Source organism: Neolamprologus multifasciatus, chromosome 17 (genome assembly GCF_963576455.1).
Source record: "Neolamprologus multifasciatus chromosome 17, fNeoMul1.2, whole genome shotgun sequence".
NCBI lineage: Eukaryota > Metazoa > Chordata > Actinopteri > Cichliformes > Cichlidae > Neolamprologus > Neolamprologus multifasciatus.
In genome coordinates this window covers 7318084-7337051 of record NC_140455.1, presented here as the reverse complement: position 1 = coordinate 7337051, position 18968 = coordinate 7318084, and the positions used below count along the sequence as shown (strand labels likewise).

The 18968-nt window shown below is 41.2% G+C and overlaps 1 protein-coding gene across 1 annotated transcript in view; it reads right to left on the bottom strand.

The window, feature by feature from the left end:
• Nucleotides 1–10224: 10224 nt before the first annotated feature.
• syde2 (synapse defective 1, Rho GTPase, homolog 2 (C. elegans)) overlaps nucleotides 10225–18968 on the bottom strand; it is a 49226-nt gene continuing 40482 nt past the window's right edge. The window contains exons 6-8 of the mRNA XM_085138861.1: nucleotides 17293–17474; nucleotides 16401–16632; nucleotides 10225–12299 (exon numbers count right to left, since the gene is read on the bottom strand). Of these exons, the coding sequence (XP_084994987.1) occupies nucleotides 11587–12299; nucleotides 16401–16632; nucleotides 17293–17474 (1127 nt within the window). The 3' untranslated portion in view covers nucleotides 10225–11586. The remainder of the gene's footprint in view (nucleotides 12300–16400; nucleotides 16633–17292; nucleotides 17475–18968) is intronic.

The following is an 18968-nucleotide window of genomic DNA, read 5'->3' as shown; positions in this document are numbered from 1 at the left end:
GAAATGGCGTGTCACAAATTTAGAGGATCATCATTTAGCCTGGAGAAATAGTTTGTTGCTTTATAAGAAAGCCCTCCGCAAAGCCAGAACAGCTTACTACTCATCACTGATTGAAGAAAATAAGAACAACCCCAGGTTTCTCTTCAGCACTGTAGCCAGGCTGACAAAAAGTCAGAGCTCTGTTGAGCCAACCATCCCTTTAACGTTAACTAGTGATGACTTCATGAACTTCTTCACAAATAAAATTTTTATCATTAGAGAAAAAATTACCAATAATCATCCCACAGATCTAATATTATCTACAGCTACTCTTAGTTCCATTGATGTTAAGTTAGACTCTTTTTTTCCAATCGATCTTTCTGAGTTAACTTCAATAATTACTTCCTCCAAACCATCAACGTGTCTTTTAGACCCCATTCCTACAAAACTGCTCAAAGAAGTCCTGCCATTGATTAATTCTTCGATCTTATATATGATCAACCTATCTCTAATAATCGGCTATGTACCACAGGCCTTCAAGGTGGCTGCAGTTAAACCTTTACTCAAAAAGCCATCTCTAGACCCAGCAGTCTTAGCTAATTATAGGCCAATCTCCAACCTTCCTTTCATATCAAAAATCCTTGAAAGAGTAGTTGTCAAACAGCTAACAGATCATCTGCAGAGGAATGGTTTATTTGAAGAGTTTCAGTCAGGTTTCAGAGTTCATCACAGCACAGAAACAGCTTTATTGAAGGTTACAAATGATCTTCTTATGGCCTCTGACAGTGGACTCATCTCTGTGCTTGTCCTTCTTGACCTTAGTGCAGCTTTCGATACTGTTGACCATAATATTCTATTAGAGCGATTAGAACATGCTGTAGGTATTACAGGTATTGCACTGCAGTGGTTTGTATCATATCTATCTAATAGACTCCAATTTGTGCATGTAAATGGAGAGTCCTCTTCACACACTGAGGTTAATTATGGAGTTCCACAGGGTTCGGTGCTAGGACCAATTCTGTTTACATTATACATGCTTCCCCTAGGCAGCATCATTAGAAGACATAGCATACATTTTCACTGCTATGCAGATGACACCCAGCTCTATCTGTCCATGAAGCCAGATAACACACACCAATTAGTTAAACTGCAGGAATGTCTTAAAGACATAAAGACTTGGATGGCCACTAACTTTCTGCTTCTTAACTCAGATAAAACTGAGGTCATTGTACTCGGCGCTGAAAAGCTTAGAAATATGGTATCTAACCAGATTCTTACTCTGGATGGCATTACCTTGGCCTCCAGTAACACTGTGAGGAACCTTGGAGTCATTTTTGACCAGGATATGTCCTTCAACGCACATATTAAACAAATATGTAAGACTGCGTTCTTCCATTTGCGCAACATCTCTAAAATTAGAAATATCCTGTCTCAGAGTGACGCTGAAAAACTAGTTCATGCATTTATTACTTCCAGGCTAGACTACTGCAATTCATTATTATCAGGATGTCCAAAAAACTCACTGAAAAGCCTTCAGTTAATCCAAAATGCTGCAGCAAGAGTACTGACAGGGACTAGAAAGAGAGAGCATATTTCTCCTGTTTTGGCTTCCCTTCATTGGCTTCCTGTTAAATCCAGAATTGAATTCAAAATCCTGCTCCTCACATACAAGGTCTTAAATAATCAGGCCCCATCTTATCTTAATGACCTTGTAGTACCATATTACCCTATTAGAGCACTTCGCTCTCGCTCTGCAGGCCTACTTGTTGTTCCTAGAGTATTTAAAAGTAGAATGGGAGGGAGAGCCTTCAGTTTTCAGGCCCCTCTTCTGTGGAACCAGCTTCCAGTTTGGATTCAGGAGACAGACACTATCTCTACTTTTAAGATTAGGCTTAAAACCTTCCTTTTTGCTAAAGCATATAGTTAGGGCTGGACCAGGTGACCCTGAATCCTCCCTTAGTTATGCTGCAATAGATGTAGGCTGCCGGGGGATTCCCATGATGCATTGAGTTTTTCCTTTCCAGTCACCTTTCTCACTCACTATGTATTAACAGACCTCTCTGTATTGAATCGTATCTGTTATTAATCTCTGTCTCTCTTCCACAGCATATCTTTATCCTGTCTTCCTTCTCTCACCCCAACCGGTCGCAGCAGATGGCCGCCCCTCCCTGAGCCTGGTTCTGCCGGAGGTTTCTTCCTGTTAAAAGGGAGTTTTTCCTTCCCACTGTCGCCAAAGTGCTTGCTCATAGGGGGTCATATGATTGTTGGGCTTTTCTCTGTATCTATGAAGCGCCTTGAGGCGACATTTGTTGTGATTTGGCGCTATATAAATAAAATTGAATTGAATTGAATTGAATTGAATTGAATTGAACATTTAATTGAAAGGTCACATTAACCCAATATAGCAGTGGATGTACTATTTTAGCATGTTAACATGAAACATTACCATTGTAGAAAGTTTTGCAGTGTATCTGACAGTTGCAGCTGTATTTCTATAAATCAAGCTCTAAAGCCTTTTCACTGTCTGTAGTATTACAGTGGAATCTGGATGATTCAGAAAGCCTCAAGTAAGGTGTTTGAGCTAACTAGCTGATATGCATGACTATGGCTACTAACGCAGCTAACATTAGCTTTCTTACAGTGCTAAAGAAGATCCACTGATATACCAAAGCCTAAGCAAAAATAATGAAAATAATACTATCAGCGTTTCAGCCATGGGTTGTATATAAGTAGAGTTTATACATATAGTGCTTAAAATATTAAAAATGGATAATAAAAAAAAATTAACTAAAAAGCACTGCTTTTGTCCAAAACCATGTCCTAGGTATCACCAACAATCATTGATTGGCTGACTTCAGTACTGGAGCTACTGGATGTAGGGAGGCATTTGATCGTCAAGAGGTCTGAAAGTGATCAACAGAATCTTAAACTGAAGCGTCAGTATTGAACTGAACCCAGAGTAAACGGAACATAATCTGTGTCACATAGAACCTTTTACAGGACTTGACGAGAAGCCTTGCAGCACCATCTGGGCCCTTTGTAAGCAGTGTTGCCAACTCCTCAGTAAGGAAAATCGCTATTGGTTGTCCTAAAGGTCGCTAGAAGTTGCTAAATGACATCATCGCCTAATTTGCATAATTGGTCATGGTAATGTAATTGTAACCTACGTTGTTGAAGAGAGAAATAACATTAACATCGTGGAAGAGACATAAAGTGAGTAAAAAACATCCTAAATGCATTTAGAGTTTATTAAGAACTACAAATTAAATTTCTTTTAGCAATTATTGTTTTTTTAATGACACAATTCCAACCCTGCTCCTTGACCCGGTGACCCGAAATAGGCACTCTGGTGGAGTTACTTTGTGTGTGTGTGTGTGTTTATATGTAGTTTTAAACCTTGTGATCCACAAAACAGCATAAGAGTAAAAGAAGAATTGACTGCATTACAGTCAGTGCGGGAGCAGCGGCTTCGCTCATACGCGATTCATTTGCAGTTTGGACGCACAGGTGTGAACATCTTCTGCCCTGATAGCAGCTGGGGGAGGACTATCCTCCGCCCGTGAGCGCTTTGGAACGGGCGAGGTGCCCACGGCAGCACCCGCTGCTTGTTGAGAGTAAAAGTGATATCCTCTTTTACGTCAAAAAGTCATCATAAAAAAGTCTCCAATAACACCAGAAAAAGTCGCCAGATTTGTCGCTAGTCGCTTTTTAGAAAAAAGTTGCTAAGGAGCTCTGAAAGCTCGCTAAATATAGCAACAAAGTAGCTAAGTTGGAAACACTGTTTGTAATTGATCCAGGGATGATTACTACATCACTTACAAATGCTTTAAAATTAGTCATTGAGTTATCCACTCCTCACTGTTCTGCGATAGACTAGTGCCCTCTCAGCACCTACAATGCCTCTCATCCTTTAACAGCTACTTTCACATTCCTTCATTTTCTAAAATATATTTTGTTAAATGCAGTTTAATTTTGGCTTGTATTTTGTCGTGGTGAATGTTTCGACCTTTAAATGTGTCCTTACTAGTGTCCTCTTGTGAAGAACTCCTCATGCTCTGCCGTGGAAGCCTCTGAAAGGGTATTCTGACTCTTTTCTTGAACCTGCTGCGACTGCCAGCAAAAACATTCATCTCAACCACTTAAAAGAAAGCCGCTTTAGTTAGGCAATATTGATAATATTTCTGTTCATGCTGAAATGTCATTTCAGACCATCATTTAACATTGTCTTGGCAATAACCCTGTCTAAGATGCAATTCCATGAGCCCCCATCATCTGAACTGTCAGTCTGTCAATGTATAATAAACACCCCGAAGGGCTGAAAACTTTGAGTCTTCTTTTGACATGTTGTCATTACTAATGACCTCAAAGCAAACCAAACGTGCACTTAGCCTAGCAGAAACTTTGCTATCTTGAGCTAAAGCTAATGTGTTTTGGGGAGATTTTTAGCTAGGCTATTTGTAAAATAATGTCAATGCTATTCATGCCAAGTGTGAGATGAGAAATTAATTGAACTTGTATTTGTACATTGACCTAGACTGTTGCCATGATTGTCTCACGTCCAAAATGGTGGACACGTTAATGTCACATGATTTGAGGTCACGTGTCTGCAAAACCTCAACATGCAACTAGTTAGCTTAGCTTAGGACAAAATGATAAACAGGGTAGCCAAGCTCAGAGTTAGCCCCTTATAGCTGAACTACTACTTTTTTTTAACCCATGCCATAAATATATAATGATTACTTTTCTTATAGATGATGGATTCACATTTATTATCTCTGGACCAAACCAGGTTAGACATTTGTAGGGACTTCTGACTGTAGCTTCTTATTTAAAAATGTCTGTGGCAAAAAAAGTGCATTTACCCAAAATGCCTAACTATTTCAACAACAAGGGGCCATAGTGGCAGGTGGTCAGCATTAAGGAGACATCAAAGACCTTATAACCTCCCTATAGACAATCACCTCAAGCAGCAGGGGAACTAAGTTTTACTGCTGACAGCTGAAGAGTGCTCTGCTGACAGAAGGAAGGTGATAGCATACACTAAAATACCAACTGTATCACTCCACTTCCTCTGCATGGATCAAAGTTATCGCCGTGCTTCATATCAGAGTGATGTTAAAGGCTGCTCGGAGCATGCACCACTATTAAAGGTGTGCCACCTGCAAGTTTATCAAACCAGTGAGGCCCAAATCTTCTTACTGAGTCCGAGCACAGCTGCTGTCAGGGCCTCTTTTCAGTCTCACCTTTCACATTTTTTTCTCTCTATCTGTCAAGCAGAGCAAACTCTCATCCTGTCCTCGCTCTGAAAGGAGACCGCTCTCTCCTGGAGGAGCGGGGAGGGAGAGAGGTGATGAGCAGCTTACCTCTAGGAGGGATTAGCCTTATTAAAATGAAATCGTCTAGTCCTGAGTGACAGAGCTATGGAGGTGCAGGAGGCAAAGAGGCAAGGAGGAGAGCGCAGAGGGTCTGCGTTGTGTGAGGCCCAGCCCCCGGAGGATCTGAAGCACCGCTTCCTCTGTGTTCTCCTTCCCTCCAGTCTTCACTTTCACCTCTCGCTTTCTCTCTTCATCTTCTCTCCCCTTTCCTCTCGTCTTCTCTCTCATCGTCAACCGCGGTCCAGAACAGGCGGATCTGTCAGCGCTGCGTCAAGAGATCTGCCCTCAGTCTCTCAGATGAACTGCCAAGTACAGGGGCTGGACTGTAGGAGAACAAAAGACCTCCAAAAAAAACACACACACACACACATAGAGGTAAAATGTGTTTAATAGCCCTCCTATTGAAGGGCACCATGTATGGAATGTGTGCCCAGGGTCACTGCATAGAGGTTCCCAGCAATTACCCAAGCTTTAGCTCACTCATGTTTATAAGGAGTCAGATGTAAAAGGCATGGACATACATGTGACTTTGTAAAGGGTGCCTAATGACATGTACACAGTGGTAATCCTTGTGTGGAGAGCAGCTCAGTGGTTGAATCAGAAGACCAGGCCATACACCATATTTGTGTTCATTTTCAGCGCTTTGACAGGTTTAGAGGAGAGAAACAAATATAATCTTAAAGTGACAAAAACAGAGGAACCAAACTCATACAAGAGGCCATATGTTTTCAGCTAAAAGGGTGAAAATGTGGCCAGGGCACTTTTTTAATGACAGGAAACCAAAATAATAGCTTAATTGATACTTAAAGTAGACCTATTATCTTATACATAAAGTACAAGGATGCATAAATTAGCCACGGCCAGCATTTCAAATAATGAGCATTAGCAAATCTGCAAGGCGATGTGCTTAATATGGTCATCTCAGGCACAGCATGCTCACCGACCTGCTGTTGAACCCTTCTGTTTGCAAGTGGCAGCCAATCAGAAGAAAGTTGACTTCAATGGAGTTGACTTTATTTCAGGTGGTGGATGGCCAAACTAGTAGGAAATTCATAATCACTCAATAATTTTAGTTGTCTAAAAGTTGCACAAAGTCCAACTAAAAATTCTAACTAAGACAGAGGCATCTTTTATGGAACCAGCCAGTCTGTATATTAGTAGTCATCAATACAATTATTTTCTTTACAAATTGCTGGAAATGGTCCAGCTAATGATCTTGTGGTTTCAAAGGTGATTTACAAATGTACTTTGGGAAAGAAATATCCAAAGGCAGGAGGTGTTTTGCAGAAGAAAACATGATCAAAAGGGCAGTGCCCCCTAAATCCACTGCACCGCCTTTCAACAGTTAAACAATCCACAAAGGTAGAAGAAGGTCAGACGCAGAAATTTTTATTGGTTTGCTTTTTAAAGAACTCATCAACAAATTAGATCTTATCAAAGTGTCTTCAAGGTTATCTGAATGATTATTCAGACAATGCACTTATACGTTTCAGCACAAGTGCATGAAAAGAAAACCTGGTTAAACTCGAATATGTTGTGAATCTAAAAAGGGTTTTATGAATGTCTTTTTATATATTGTATGTAAATAAGAACCCCCCTTGAGACGGGCCTGATGTTAGTTTATTGCCGGAGCGGCCTGGGAGTTATTTTCTTTTTCATTAAGGGTCATTGTCCACCCCCTCTTGCCCCCACAGTTGATCACAAACAACTTTAAAAGGTTGCGTGGATGATTTCAAAGGTCCAATCTTGCCAAAAACCACAGCTAACGCTGAAAAAAGTCTAATTTGAAACAAAGACTGTGTGTTATGTGGTCGGCTAGTTGACTTGTGGCCACAATGTTGACTCAAAGGTCAGCAGAGATTAAGGGAGCAGATGAGGAGGAGAGGAGAAAAGGTCTGGTTTCACATGCAGGTGGCTGTCAAGGATGTTTACCTAGCAAGACTCGTATCTCTTCTCTCCAGAATTAGAAATGAACAAAAGTTCAGTTCAGTTCACTCTGACTGCCTGATATCAAGTGGCGACCCTGACTATCCAAACAGGCTCGCTGTTATTATGTCTACCTCTGACTTCATATGGGATTTCACTCCTGCTTTTATTGGGACTGAGGGAACAGCTTAGCAAGTTGAATGTGGACAAAGTACTTTTACAACAGACGCTTGTGCCATCAGAGTCGAGCACCTGAATCTAAATATAAAACCTTTTTTCCAGATGTGTAAAGTAAAAATGTGGAATTCAACAAAAGCAGATCCTTTCCCATTTACGCTTTGTGAGTGAACTAAACAACACCCCCAGCCAAAAAAAACCTTGAAGCTGATGGGATTGTTATTCTCAGTGTGTAAAAAATTATTTGCATTTTCAGGCTGTCAGTGAAATATTTGGCTCCATCTGCACAAAAACTCCCAGTGAGAACAGATACTGAAGATGTGGGCGTGCAAACAGGTATGTGTACATTCTGTACCCTAAAGCTTTCTCATACCTGTTCAGTGCAGCCATAAAAAACCCACCATATTTACAGTGGTGACATCAAAGAAGGCTGAAAAACCATTTGATGCTAAAAGGCCTCCGGCTGCTGAGACTTCTCACGCTGGAGCCGCCCGTCAGCAACGTTCCGCCTTTCTGTTTGAATTTATAGCTGTTTTGGAAAAATATTTCAAAATAAAATGACATTTAACTATTTTAGTAAACTGCTCGCTCTAACTTGAGGCTATTTGTAGGCGTCTCGTGAATGTCACTGGAAATGCCGGGTGTCGGAGCCGCAGTAAAAGTGCAGTCTACTAGCAGTGAATATTACTGGACGGCTAAATGCAGCTGCATCCCGGGAATGTCCCTGTAGCTCAGAGTATCTGGGAGATTCCCACAAGCCAACAAGGGCAATTCCCTGGCTTATTTATCCGTATTCTACTGAGGCTGGGTTACCCTGCTCCCACAGCAAAGAGGTGAATCTGCAAAACATAAAAATGTCTCCTAAAGTTTAAGCAAGCTTTTCCTGTTGGGTTTCTATAAAACAATAGCAGTGTTTAAAACAGTTTGGGAATTATGGCCACAGTGTCAAGTTATTTCAACAACTGTGATGTGATTGCTAGGTCACATGCTCGACTACCAGATGTATTTACACTAAAAAGCAAAAAGTTTTGTGAGGTTTTTATGAATGAATTCCACGTTTGTGTGTGAGAAAGGCAAGATGCTCGCTGTGCCACTGACAATGCCAACCACAGGTAATTGTTTATTTTTGTGATGGTATTTTTTTTGTTTTTTAAATCCTTTTTATTCTGAAAAACTAAAAACTACAGTACTGTGCAAAAGTCTTGAGCCACCAAGAAGAACTGGAGGGAAAAGACAACAGCAGCCACATGTGAACGTAAAATAACATACTTTATTATGACCATACGTTTCTCAGGATCAATACAAAGCACTTCTCTGTTTTTGTTTAGTGATGCTTTGAATGTGGCACTTTTTCCTCCAAAGGACAAAGAGGATCAGACAGAAATGATTTTTGTTTGTTTGTTGTGTGGAAGGAGAAGGAGGTGGGAAATGAGGAGGTCGGATAATGACTCAGTCGCTGCACTTGCATCTCCATGTTAGCTCTGAAACAGACTTCTGCCATTAGCGTCCCAGTTTACTTTCATTCTATTTGATTGTTGAGTTGAAACCATAAAAGCATGTCTGCTCTCTGTGTACTCTTTGAGTAATATTTTGAGATCCTATTAGGGAAACTGGGTCATTGTAAGCAAGAATGCACGTGAGATTTAAAGGACAATCTTTACATTAAAAAAAAAATCCTTAGCTGATTCTTCACAATGGCTTCTATAAATGAGGCCCTGGTTCTTTGTGTGTTGCCTGCACAGACAGATGGTTTGAAAGGAACCCTGCTGAAACCCAGTTTCAACAGATCCGCTCAGCAGCAGCCCAGCTTCACCATGAAGCAGCAGGACTGTGCAAAAACACCATGCAGGAGGGCAAACAACAAACTCAATGTATAAGTGAAACCATTTTGAAGACTATTTTACTTATTCTTATTCTGTATATTTTAGGCTAGAAATCCTCCTAAAATAAAATTAAACCAAAGGTGATTTAGCAAATATACTAATAACAATAACAGTGCAATTAAACCATTGACTTTCAATCAGTAAAAACATTTTACAGTTGTTGCTGGAGTTTAAAAGAAAAAAAAAATTGTTACCAGTTTCTGTGTTTCATAAACTGCCTGCCTCTAAGTCCTTTGGAAAAAAGCTTGGACAATGCTGTCATGTGTCTTACAAAGGAACGGGGGTCAAACAAATGCGCATACGTTACAAAATAATCTTATTTTACACATAAATATGATATACAAAGGCAGATGAGACAGAGCCTTGCTTATGTCAGTAAAGCTTTTGACCATGCAACGTTCAGTACCTTAAAAAAAAAAAAACGCCAAAAAATCATTAGCACGCCTTAGTCCACCAGAGACATAAAACAATGTCAAATATATACACAATATCACAAAAATAACAATATCACTTTTTTCTGCAAGAGCACGATTGTACCATATATTTTACAGCTAAAGTTGTACCATTAGTCCAGCACATTAAGATGTGTACAGGTAGCTTTAAGGGAAAGAAGCAACTATTGCTACACGGCAACACTAGGAGGTCATAAGAAGTATTTAAATACGCCATTGAAATATAAGCTGTAAAAATAATATATTCCGAATACATTTATATAATTATATACATATACATATAGGTTAAATACTGATCATTCTGAATCCCTGGATTGCTGAAAACGTCCTTTGTCTTTTTAAGCAGCTAGCTATTTTGAGCTAACTGGATGAGCCCGCCATTTTTATTTCCGCTGCTGAACTACATGATGTGCTTCACATTGTTTATTTCACTGACCATGTGTTTTTTTAAATTAACTATTTTATTAATTTTTTTTCTTTAACAAAAACCCCCAACAACTTAGAAATAACCAGCTTAGAAATAACAAGCTTCTTTATGTTCTTGCATCAAGGTAGATAAGAAAGTTGATACCACGTTCGCGTCTTTGCTAATCTATATTTTTGTTAGTTATGACCTGTAACATTTTAGGATGTTTTTCTTATTTATTCATGTTTTTTTTTTTCAACCAAGCTACTCTATTTTCTCAAGAACGTAGCTATCTTAGCTACACTAACCTTAGCTGCACTAAGCTAGCATAGCTAACCGCTTTCTGACTCTAGCTTATATTCATTTACAGACATGAGGGTAGTATCAATCTTTTCATCTAATCCTGGGCAAGAAGGTGAATTTACCAAACCTGCAACACTACATGAAACAATTCTGCTTAAAATCAAAATCTGTTCAAAATGTATGTTTAGCCGTAAGCGTAGGTGTGACTTTGAACATAGAGGAGGTTTAAATGGCGGCAGTTTCTCCCCTTAGTTCAGAACAGACTTTTTACTGCATGATTATAATCTACACTACTGCCTGCCTATTAAGTGCATTGTTGTTGTATAACATTTAGTGTTTTATACCTCAATAGAAAAAGCTCTTTACTGCCTTTAAAAGGAAATCCACCCTAAGACAAAGTGTACACGTTCCTCCAACGATCTTGGTTCGTTTTACTAAATTAACCACCATACAAGGTTTAAAGTAGGTCTGAAAGTGACTAAATTTGCAAGTTCTCTATTCAGACTGGGCCAAATTTTGCTAGAAAGCCCCAGAGTTCAGAAAATAGATGTGTACCTGCTGAATTTAAAATGCACTATATATATATTTTTTTTTGTAAGAAAGGCTCTTGAAAACCCATTCTCAAGCGTTATCTACACAGGCCCAGATCCTCGGAGGTGATGTGTTATATTTCAGGGTAGACTTTCCTCTTGACGTACCACCTTCACACAATTAAGGCACCTTTTAAACCCCTGAGGGGTAATTGGGTTCTTCTAATAAGAAGAGAAGCAACAATAACAACATGGAACACAGAACTGGACTAAAACAAAACCACACAACGTAAAGTTTAATCAGCCAACAAAATAAAAGGAGAATATTGCGGAATGTTTGTGGATATGGTACAAACGCCACAAGTGCCCTGTTACATTATCTCATCTTCTAGGATTTTGCAGCAGCAGTACCGTGCACCATGCTGCCATAGTGACGTCACAAGACCTCCATGGCTGTATCCCAAAGCACCTTCAGAGATAAAGAGATTCTGTCCCAAACCTTATCGAGCTTCATGGGGGTGCGGGTGGATATGTCTGCGTATCTGTGTCTAGGAGTTAGTATCCCACATTGAGCTTGTTTTTGTTGAGCTCTCTCTCCAGGTTTCCTATCAGAGTGTCGATGCTCTCTTGCAGGTCCCTCAGGTTCACCCTGTTGCTCAATACAGGACTGATATCCTGGATCTTCATGTAGGCCTGGTAAGTGTGCTCTTTAGGTAGCCGAGGTGGCAGGATGTGGTTACACACCTTGTGTTCTTGCTCCTCCTCCTCTAATGGGTGTCCACTGTTTGAGCTGTCACTTTCTATTAGCTTCTCCTGCTCCTCCACCGCCTCCCGTGTTTCCTCCTCCTTTACCACCTCCCTTCTCTGAGGTTGCTCTTCATCTGCGGTATCAGACACAGGACAATCAACCTTGAGCTGTATGCCGTCTTTTGCTTCCTCTTGCTTCTCCTGGACCTCCTCAGTTGCCTCGATGTCTTCTGAGGGAACGTCGTCATAGTCTGCCTCTTCTTTGCTGGAAGGTAACAACATTTCAGAAGGGAAGTACGTCTCACCGCAGCCACTCCAGTCACCAGCATAGCGGTTGCTGGGGCTGTCCAGACGCCCTGGTTTGGGTCGCAGAACGCCCGCCATCTCTGCTCCAGTGAGGTTCAGCACCTGAGGGCGCTCTTTTCTCCGTCGCAGAGGGGGGGCTGTCCGCAGGTCAGAGGAAGTTGGAACCAGAGAGGGTGCTGGGGGCTGAGAAGAGGACTGGCCATGTGGGTCCACAACTAGAGGAAGAAAGAAAAAAAAACAAAAACAAAGAAAAAGTTGAATATAAGACAGCTGGTTATTAAACAATCATGAAAATTACAAAAACACAAAAATAAGAAAAAAGTCATATTTTCTCATTCTTTTGCTTTCCTCAGAGGGAAAAGTGGTTGTTGTTCTTCTTTAATAATTACGTTATTTAGACCAGCGGCCCCCAACCCCCGAGCCAGTCTGTGATTCGTTTGGTACCGGGCCGCGAGAGTTGAGGCTCGGGTGTGCAACTTATGGTTTTCAGGGTTTTTATCGTTAACTCGGTTTCCCTGGGTCTTATTTTGAAAGAAATATTTACACGTTACCATAGCGACCAAAACGGCATTAAGGGGCAGCGAGGAGGATGTTACTCTCAATGTTATTGGCACATTTCAGGAGGACGCTGCTAATAAAGTTACACACTTACACAGTGAATTTGCGTTTATTGTTATATTTACAATATATTTTTGTCTTGGTTGTATCATTTTATTTTGTTTTATTTATCCACGACACCTTAAAGGCCGGTCCGTGAAAACATTGTCTGACATTAAACTGGTCCGTGGTGCAAAAAAGGTTGGGGACCGCTGATTTAGACTATATACTTCTAGTGGTATATTAGCTTTATAAGAGCTGCAAAGCACACCTTATGGCTCACGTATTATCCACTTATATATTGTAGAATGCAGTTGAGTGAATCCCCCCGCCAAAAAAGCAGTAAACCTCAGAGCGAGATACAGCGCAGGTCAGCTGATGACTGCCTGGAAACAAATCTACTGGAGCTTACAGTACAAATGATTTCCCCACTGCACTGCTACACCTACCCACCTACCAATTCGTACTTCAGCTCCTGAAAATGACTCTACTTTTCATTTTATTTCTCCAAATAAATAAATGCATTTTTTTTACAACGACTATGATCTCTTTGCTTATTTCAAGTCTTCAGTTCAGCATGATGATCATGAGCAATGATCATAAAGGGCGTGCTTCAGGGTACAGCCAACTTGTTAGTGCTATCATAACAGTCTGAACTTCTCAATCAGATTAACTTTGCTGGCTTAAAAAAACAACAACAACCCCCCACCACCCCAAAAACCACACCAAGATGCACAAGCTAATCTTTTATGTACAGTCTGTATATGCAGCATTTTTTTTAAAGTATCATCATATCAGTATCAGCATGTTTATGGAAAAATACAATGGTGCGCATTTCATAAACTAAAATCCATCTGACAGATTTCGCAGTAAGGGAATGTGATGCTATCAGCGTGGCTAGACAGGGCTGGATGAGAAAATATGATTTTCTGTGATTAAAATGAACTAAAAAAAAAAACAAACAACACACATACTTAACAAAAAAAACCACAAGCCTTGTTTTGGTGCAGCTGATTTCTGTTTAAAAGACTCTCGCTTTAGCGGAATGACCCTCTGTGAGGACAACATAGAGAACAATCGGTTCATCTTTAGGTGAACGAACATGCCAAGTTACACATGCTGAAGTCACACCACTGCACACAGTGTTTTTGTTGCTTCCTGTGCTGTTATCGAGTAACCAAACTTAAAAATTAACTAAAGCTTGGACCTTAAGAAAGACTCCTCTAAGTGGACTAGGTGAAGGAAAAGTGAGCAGCCAAACACAACCACAGTCTGGTTACCTTTCTGCATTTATCTCAGTACCTACATTTTCTGGCTCCGCTAGCTTACTATATTGGAAAAGAACAAAAACACAGTTAGGGCTGTAAGTCCATGTTCGATAGATACACGCTAAATTTTATTTTTGAGACATGACCTTGAAATGACTTTTTCCTTTGTGCGCGTTCGCGTATTTCATCCAGCTGACGATAAACAGAATTTTTTTGCACTGTCTTAACTAAGTTCACTGCAGTTCATTCATCAGAGTGGCTGTTGCTGCTATAGTGTTTACGTGAAGTAGCTGCACACTTCACAGCTCCCCCGAGGCTAAAGACTTGAGCAATTATCACCTTAAAACAAACAGAAATTATCTTCCTTTCAGAGGCGCTGTGTTATTTAATTCCAGACATGATTCACTGATGACATGATTAAAGTTATTAGCTGTCAGCTGAGAAAATGAAGACGGAAAGCAGGCAAGAATATGATCTTTTTTTTTTTTACCTTTCTTGGACAGCTTCACAATGTTTACTTGTTGTAATATGTTAAGATTAGACTTAGCTGTGCTAGGATGAGTGTATTTTTACATCTAAACACAATAAAAAAGCGAAATGGACAAAATAAAACAATAAACCCACAGCTGATTTTAATGATAAATTAAAAAAAGAAGCAGGGCAAATTAACTGAAAATAAACGTGCAGCTAATTTTGGATTTTAAAGATAACACTAAAAGAATCCTCTTGGCGTCACTTTGTCTGTCTAACCATCTACTCACATCTTCTCACACATACAGTTGGAAAAACATCTTCATGCACACTCATCACCTCCTCAGCCTCTTCAATACACACACACACACACACACTCACGTCCTGTAAGTAGTGTCAGTCAGGCTGTGGAGGCCTGAGCGACAATGCCTTGGAAGCTTTGGTATGTGTGTATGAAAGGCGTGAAGAGGCGGCTCAAAATATCCCACAATGATTGCGAAATGTACGGGTGAAGCTTCAGGGGCTGAGGGGTAAGGTTAAGCCAGGAATGTCTTTAATTATACAGTCCAGGCGCCCTGTACTCTGTACTGGGGAAGCGGATGGAATGGAAACACTGCTGAGGGTGTAAATGAAGGCTTGAACCTGGACTAAAATGCTCTGTCAGTGTCTTTATAAGTCATTAAAGGCAACTGCGGGGAAACAAAAAACCCCAACAAAAACCACAGTTTTTACGCTTTAATTTTTAAGATTCCAAATGTAATCCCCTCTGCTACCTGCAATCATAGGATTCACAGATGCTGACTAATTAAGCCGCTGGCTTACATTTCTTTCTCTGTGCTGCTTCTCTGGGTGATGTAAAGCAGGGTGCTAAGCTTCAGTGGTTTACACAGAATGGGTTCAATGTGGGAGTTGGAGGATGCAGTTAAAGTTAAGAGGCTCAACCAGACGCAGAGTCACTTCGTCTTCAGACGCACATCAGCAGATCTGGTTAAAGCTGCAGGCTGCTTAGGAGGAGCTCCAAGGATTGTAATCATTCGGGAGGGAAAGTCTGTCTCACAGGATGTCGGAGCCATTGGGAAAAAGGTTTTTAAAGACGGTGAACATGTGCTTTTTCAATGGAAATCCACAGAATAACACTGCACTCAGAAAAATGTTAAAATATAGTGAGTTGGATTAGTTTCAGATTGGTAGTCATGCATATGTAAAACCCACAAAACAAAACAAAACAACTAAGCTGTCTGCTCGGCCCAGGGGCTCATTTTTTTTTTTTTTTTGGAGTCTTCGAGAATTTAAATGCATCAGCAGCCACTGCATGGCTCACTTGATTATTAGAAATGTGGTGAACTCATAAAATCAATCCCATGAGCTAAAAAAAAATCAGATTAGTTCCCGTAACCAATGCAAATGTCACGCCACACACACTTGTCTCATCATTCTCCATCCTCTCCTGGATCATCTATGGACTTTACCATATCTCACCGCAAGCAGACAGCTGCAGCTGGCAGAGAGCAGCTGTGCAGGCAGACAGATGACCTGTGCTGAGAGAAGCTGCTGCTGACTGTCCTTGATTGGTAATTTATCTAAAAACGGAGGAGGGGGGGGGGACCACGCCCCAAATGTTTGGTTTACACTGAGGCTTTACTGGCTTGGCTCCAATTGGCTCAACCCATCACGATGAAGCACTTGTGGAGGGTTTCATCTCTGAGGAGCCGACAGATGGTGGCCTGTGGCTATCAGCTGCACTTGTGCCAGTGGTGGAAAAACCTCAAGGATCAAAGCAGCCCAGTCCCTTTAACAGCCCTTTGTAGAGCTGAACCGCAGGGTTGGCACTGATTTGTACAAGACCCTCAGGCAAGAGAGACCAGTGTGCGCACGACCTGACTGTAGATGTGCTGCTTTTTCAAGTCACGCCATGTGCTCAAAACGTCTTTAGTGAAAGCGGGACGAAAAACAAAACAAACAAACAAAGGTCACAATCACCTGGCCAGAGCTGGAGCAGGTAGTGCAGTACTTCGATGTGCTTTTTGAAGTGTAGCGCGCTGGCCAGCTCCTCAGAGTCGATGAAGACTCGGTTGGTGTGGCAGGACGCCTCCTGACGCTGGCTCAGCAGCACCGGGCCGAAACACACCGCTAGGTTCTGGCACGTCATCTTATTCATCTCTTGGTAGGATGCCACCAGCTTCAGGTGGTCAAGAAGCTTCCGCAGCATCATCTGATCCAGACACACACACACACACACACACACACACACACACACACACACACACACACACACACACACACACAGATACACAAAAGCCAGACAAATAAAACATGTTATTATTATGATTAGTAGTTGCAGTTGTACCACTAGCAGCAGCAGTAAAGATGCAAAACCAAAAACTGCTTTAAGACACATCTGCAGCAGTAAGTTTATCTTAAAAAAACTGAAGGTTTTATAAAAAAAACAGAAGGAATATTATTATCAGTAATATAAGGCGTGTTGGCAAAGAAGCCGAGTGCAGAATACTGCAAATGCTACACTTTTAAAACTAAGAGAGTAGTTGTGTTCTCACAAAGCACTGACATGCTTCTTTCAATGAATCTGGTGACTCTGTTCACTTGGACCAAACCGAGTGACTATAGCGTACGGATACAGAGTTTCAGCAACTATTCGTTTTCACTTTTATGTCATTCTACTGTGGATACGATGACAGTGCTTGAGGTGCAAGGCTGCACGACATCACAATTATCAGCCGAACAGTGGTAATCTGTAGCATTATGATTATTACCATGATTATCTACCCACAATATGCCCTTTCAAAGCCACCTCTGTGACAGTCCTTTAACTCCTGTGCAGAAGAATGTGCACTTTTTTTTAAATTGTCCTTACCCTCTCCACCTCTGGCAGGTTTTCCAGCAGGCTGACGGTGTGTTCAGAGTCGGCCTGGTCATTCTCACACCCAGACGCTCCCATCCGCAGAGGCCTCGCAGCCATAGACTCCAACACTGCCTCATATAACTGCTTGTTGATCAGAGGGTAGGGCAGCTCACGTAGATAGTCCTTCAGCACTCCTGACGAGAGAGCGAAAGCAGGGCATGAGAAACTCAACTGCATCAGGATAGTGAGTTACATCCATGCAAACAAGCCCGTTTCATGTTCTTACACTAGCCGTTAAATACGCAGGCGACTTTTAATACCCGACAAATTGCTAACGATATCTCTTAATGAGGCGCTGTCACCGAGAAATAAAAAGCTTTTCTTCTCCTCCTCGTTTAAAAGCACTTAACCTGCCACATTCTCTTGGCTGCAGATTCAGGTCCCATTGTTTTCCGGGGTGATCCCGTGGCGTCTGCCGAGAGGCCAGATTGAGTCGGGTGTGACTCGGCAGCGTCGGGGGGTTGTGGGGTCTGCTCTGGCATCTGTGACGGCGCATTCGCACCTGTGACTTCAGCCTCTCAAAGTTCAGACAAAAGCTGGGGGAAAACATGAAACCCACGCTGTCTGTCTCCACTAAGCCCCTGAAATATCACTGGCATGTCTTTTCATCAAAGGCAGAAATAAAGAGAAGGGAGGAGGGGCAAAGACGGGAATTAAAACCAAAAAAAAAAAAAGGGATCCTGGCCGTGTGACAGATCTTTGTGCTGAGTGTCTGCTCTGTTGTGTGCATGAAGCTGGATCAGCTTTCAAGGAAGACTGGGGGGGGGGGGGGGGGGGGTATATTGTGCAATTAGCAATATTTGTTATCTTCCCAAGTAGTGCAAACGGAATAAAGGATGAAGGATAACCAGATAAATACAGGTGAGCTATATTGGCGCCCAGGACAAATACTTTTATTTTCTTAAAGATCTTTGCTGCTAATAATAATAATTTAGTCTGATAAATTCCTGATCCTTTATTTTAATGTAACAAAAGCATTCATTTGTCTATAAACCAGGATTAAATGTCTGCAATAGAGGCTACAAATACAATGACTCTGATGTGCAACACACTAAAGTCCACACTGCTCATTGACAAACTGTTGCAAACATTCCCTGCTGTTCCCGTCACGCTGTGCACCCTTATATTCATACAGCTACATCTGCTGGTGCTCTGCGACCTTGTTTTTCAGTGACTTATCAGCTGTTGGGTTCCAACATGTTTTTGAAGCCAGAGTAAGAGATCTCATTCCCCATGTTGTTGGCAACTTCGATTGCCAGTGATCCATGCTCTTCTTGTGCTAACATGCTTATCGGGAAATGTCTTCGCTCTGTTCAGGTTTATCAAAAATCTTATATGCAGCTGAGGCCAAAAACCTATCAGCTTGCGGGCTGTGTGTCAGTGTCTGCTCATATGCTGCTGTCTTCTGTTTACTGTATGAGGTGCATTTGCATTGATATCACGGGCGTGGTTCTTGTAGTGTCTTAGAGTGACTGTTTTTTTCTTTGGTTGTTGTTTGGGACAAACTCAGAAAGGGCTTGGTGCTGCTTGTTTTCTTTATTTTATGTTGGCTTACTACAATTAGCATTAGCAGTGGAAACATGTCTGTTTCGCATGGTCATATTTTCCTTATATATTACCTAATTTCT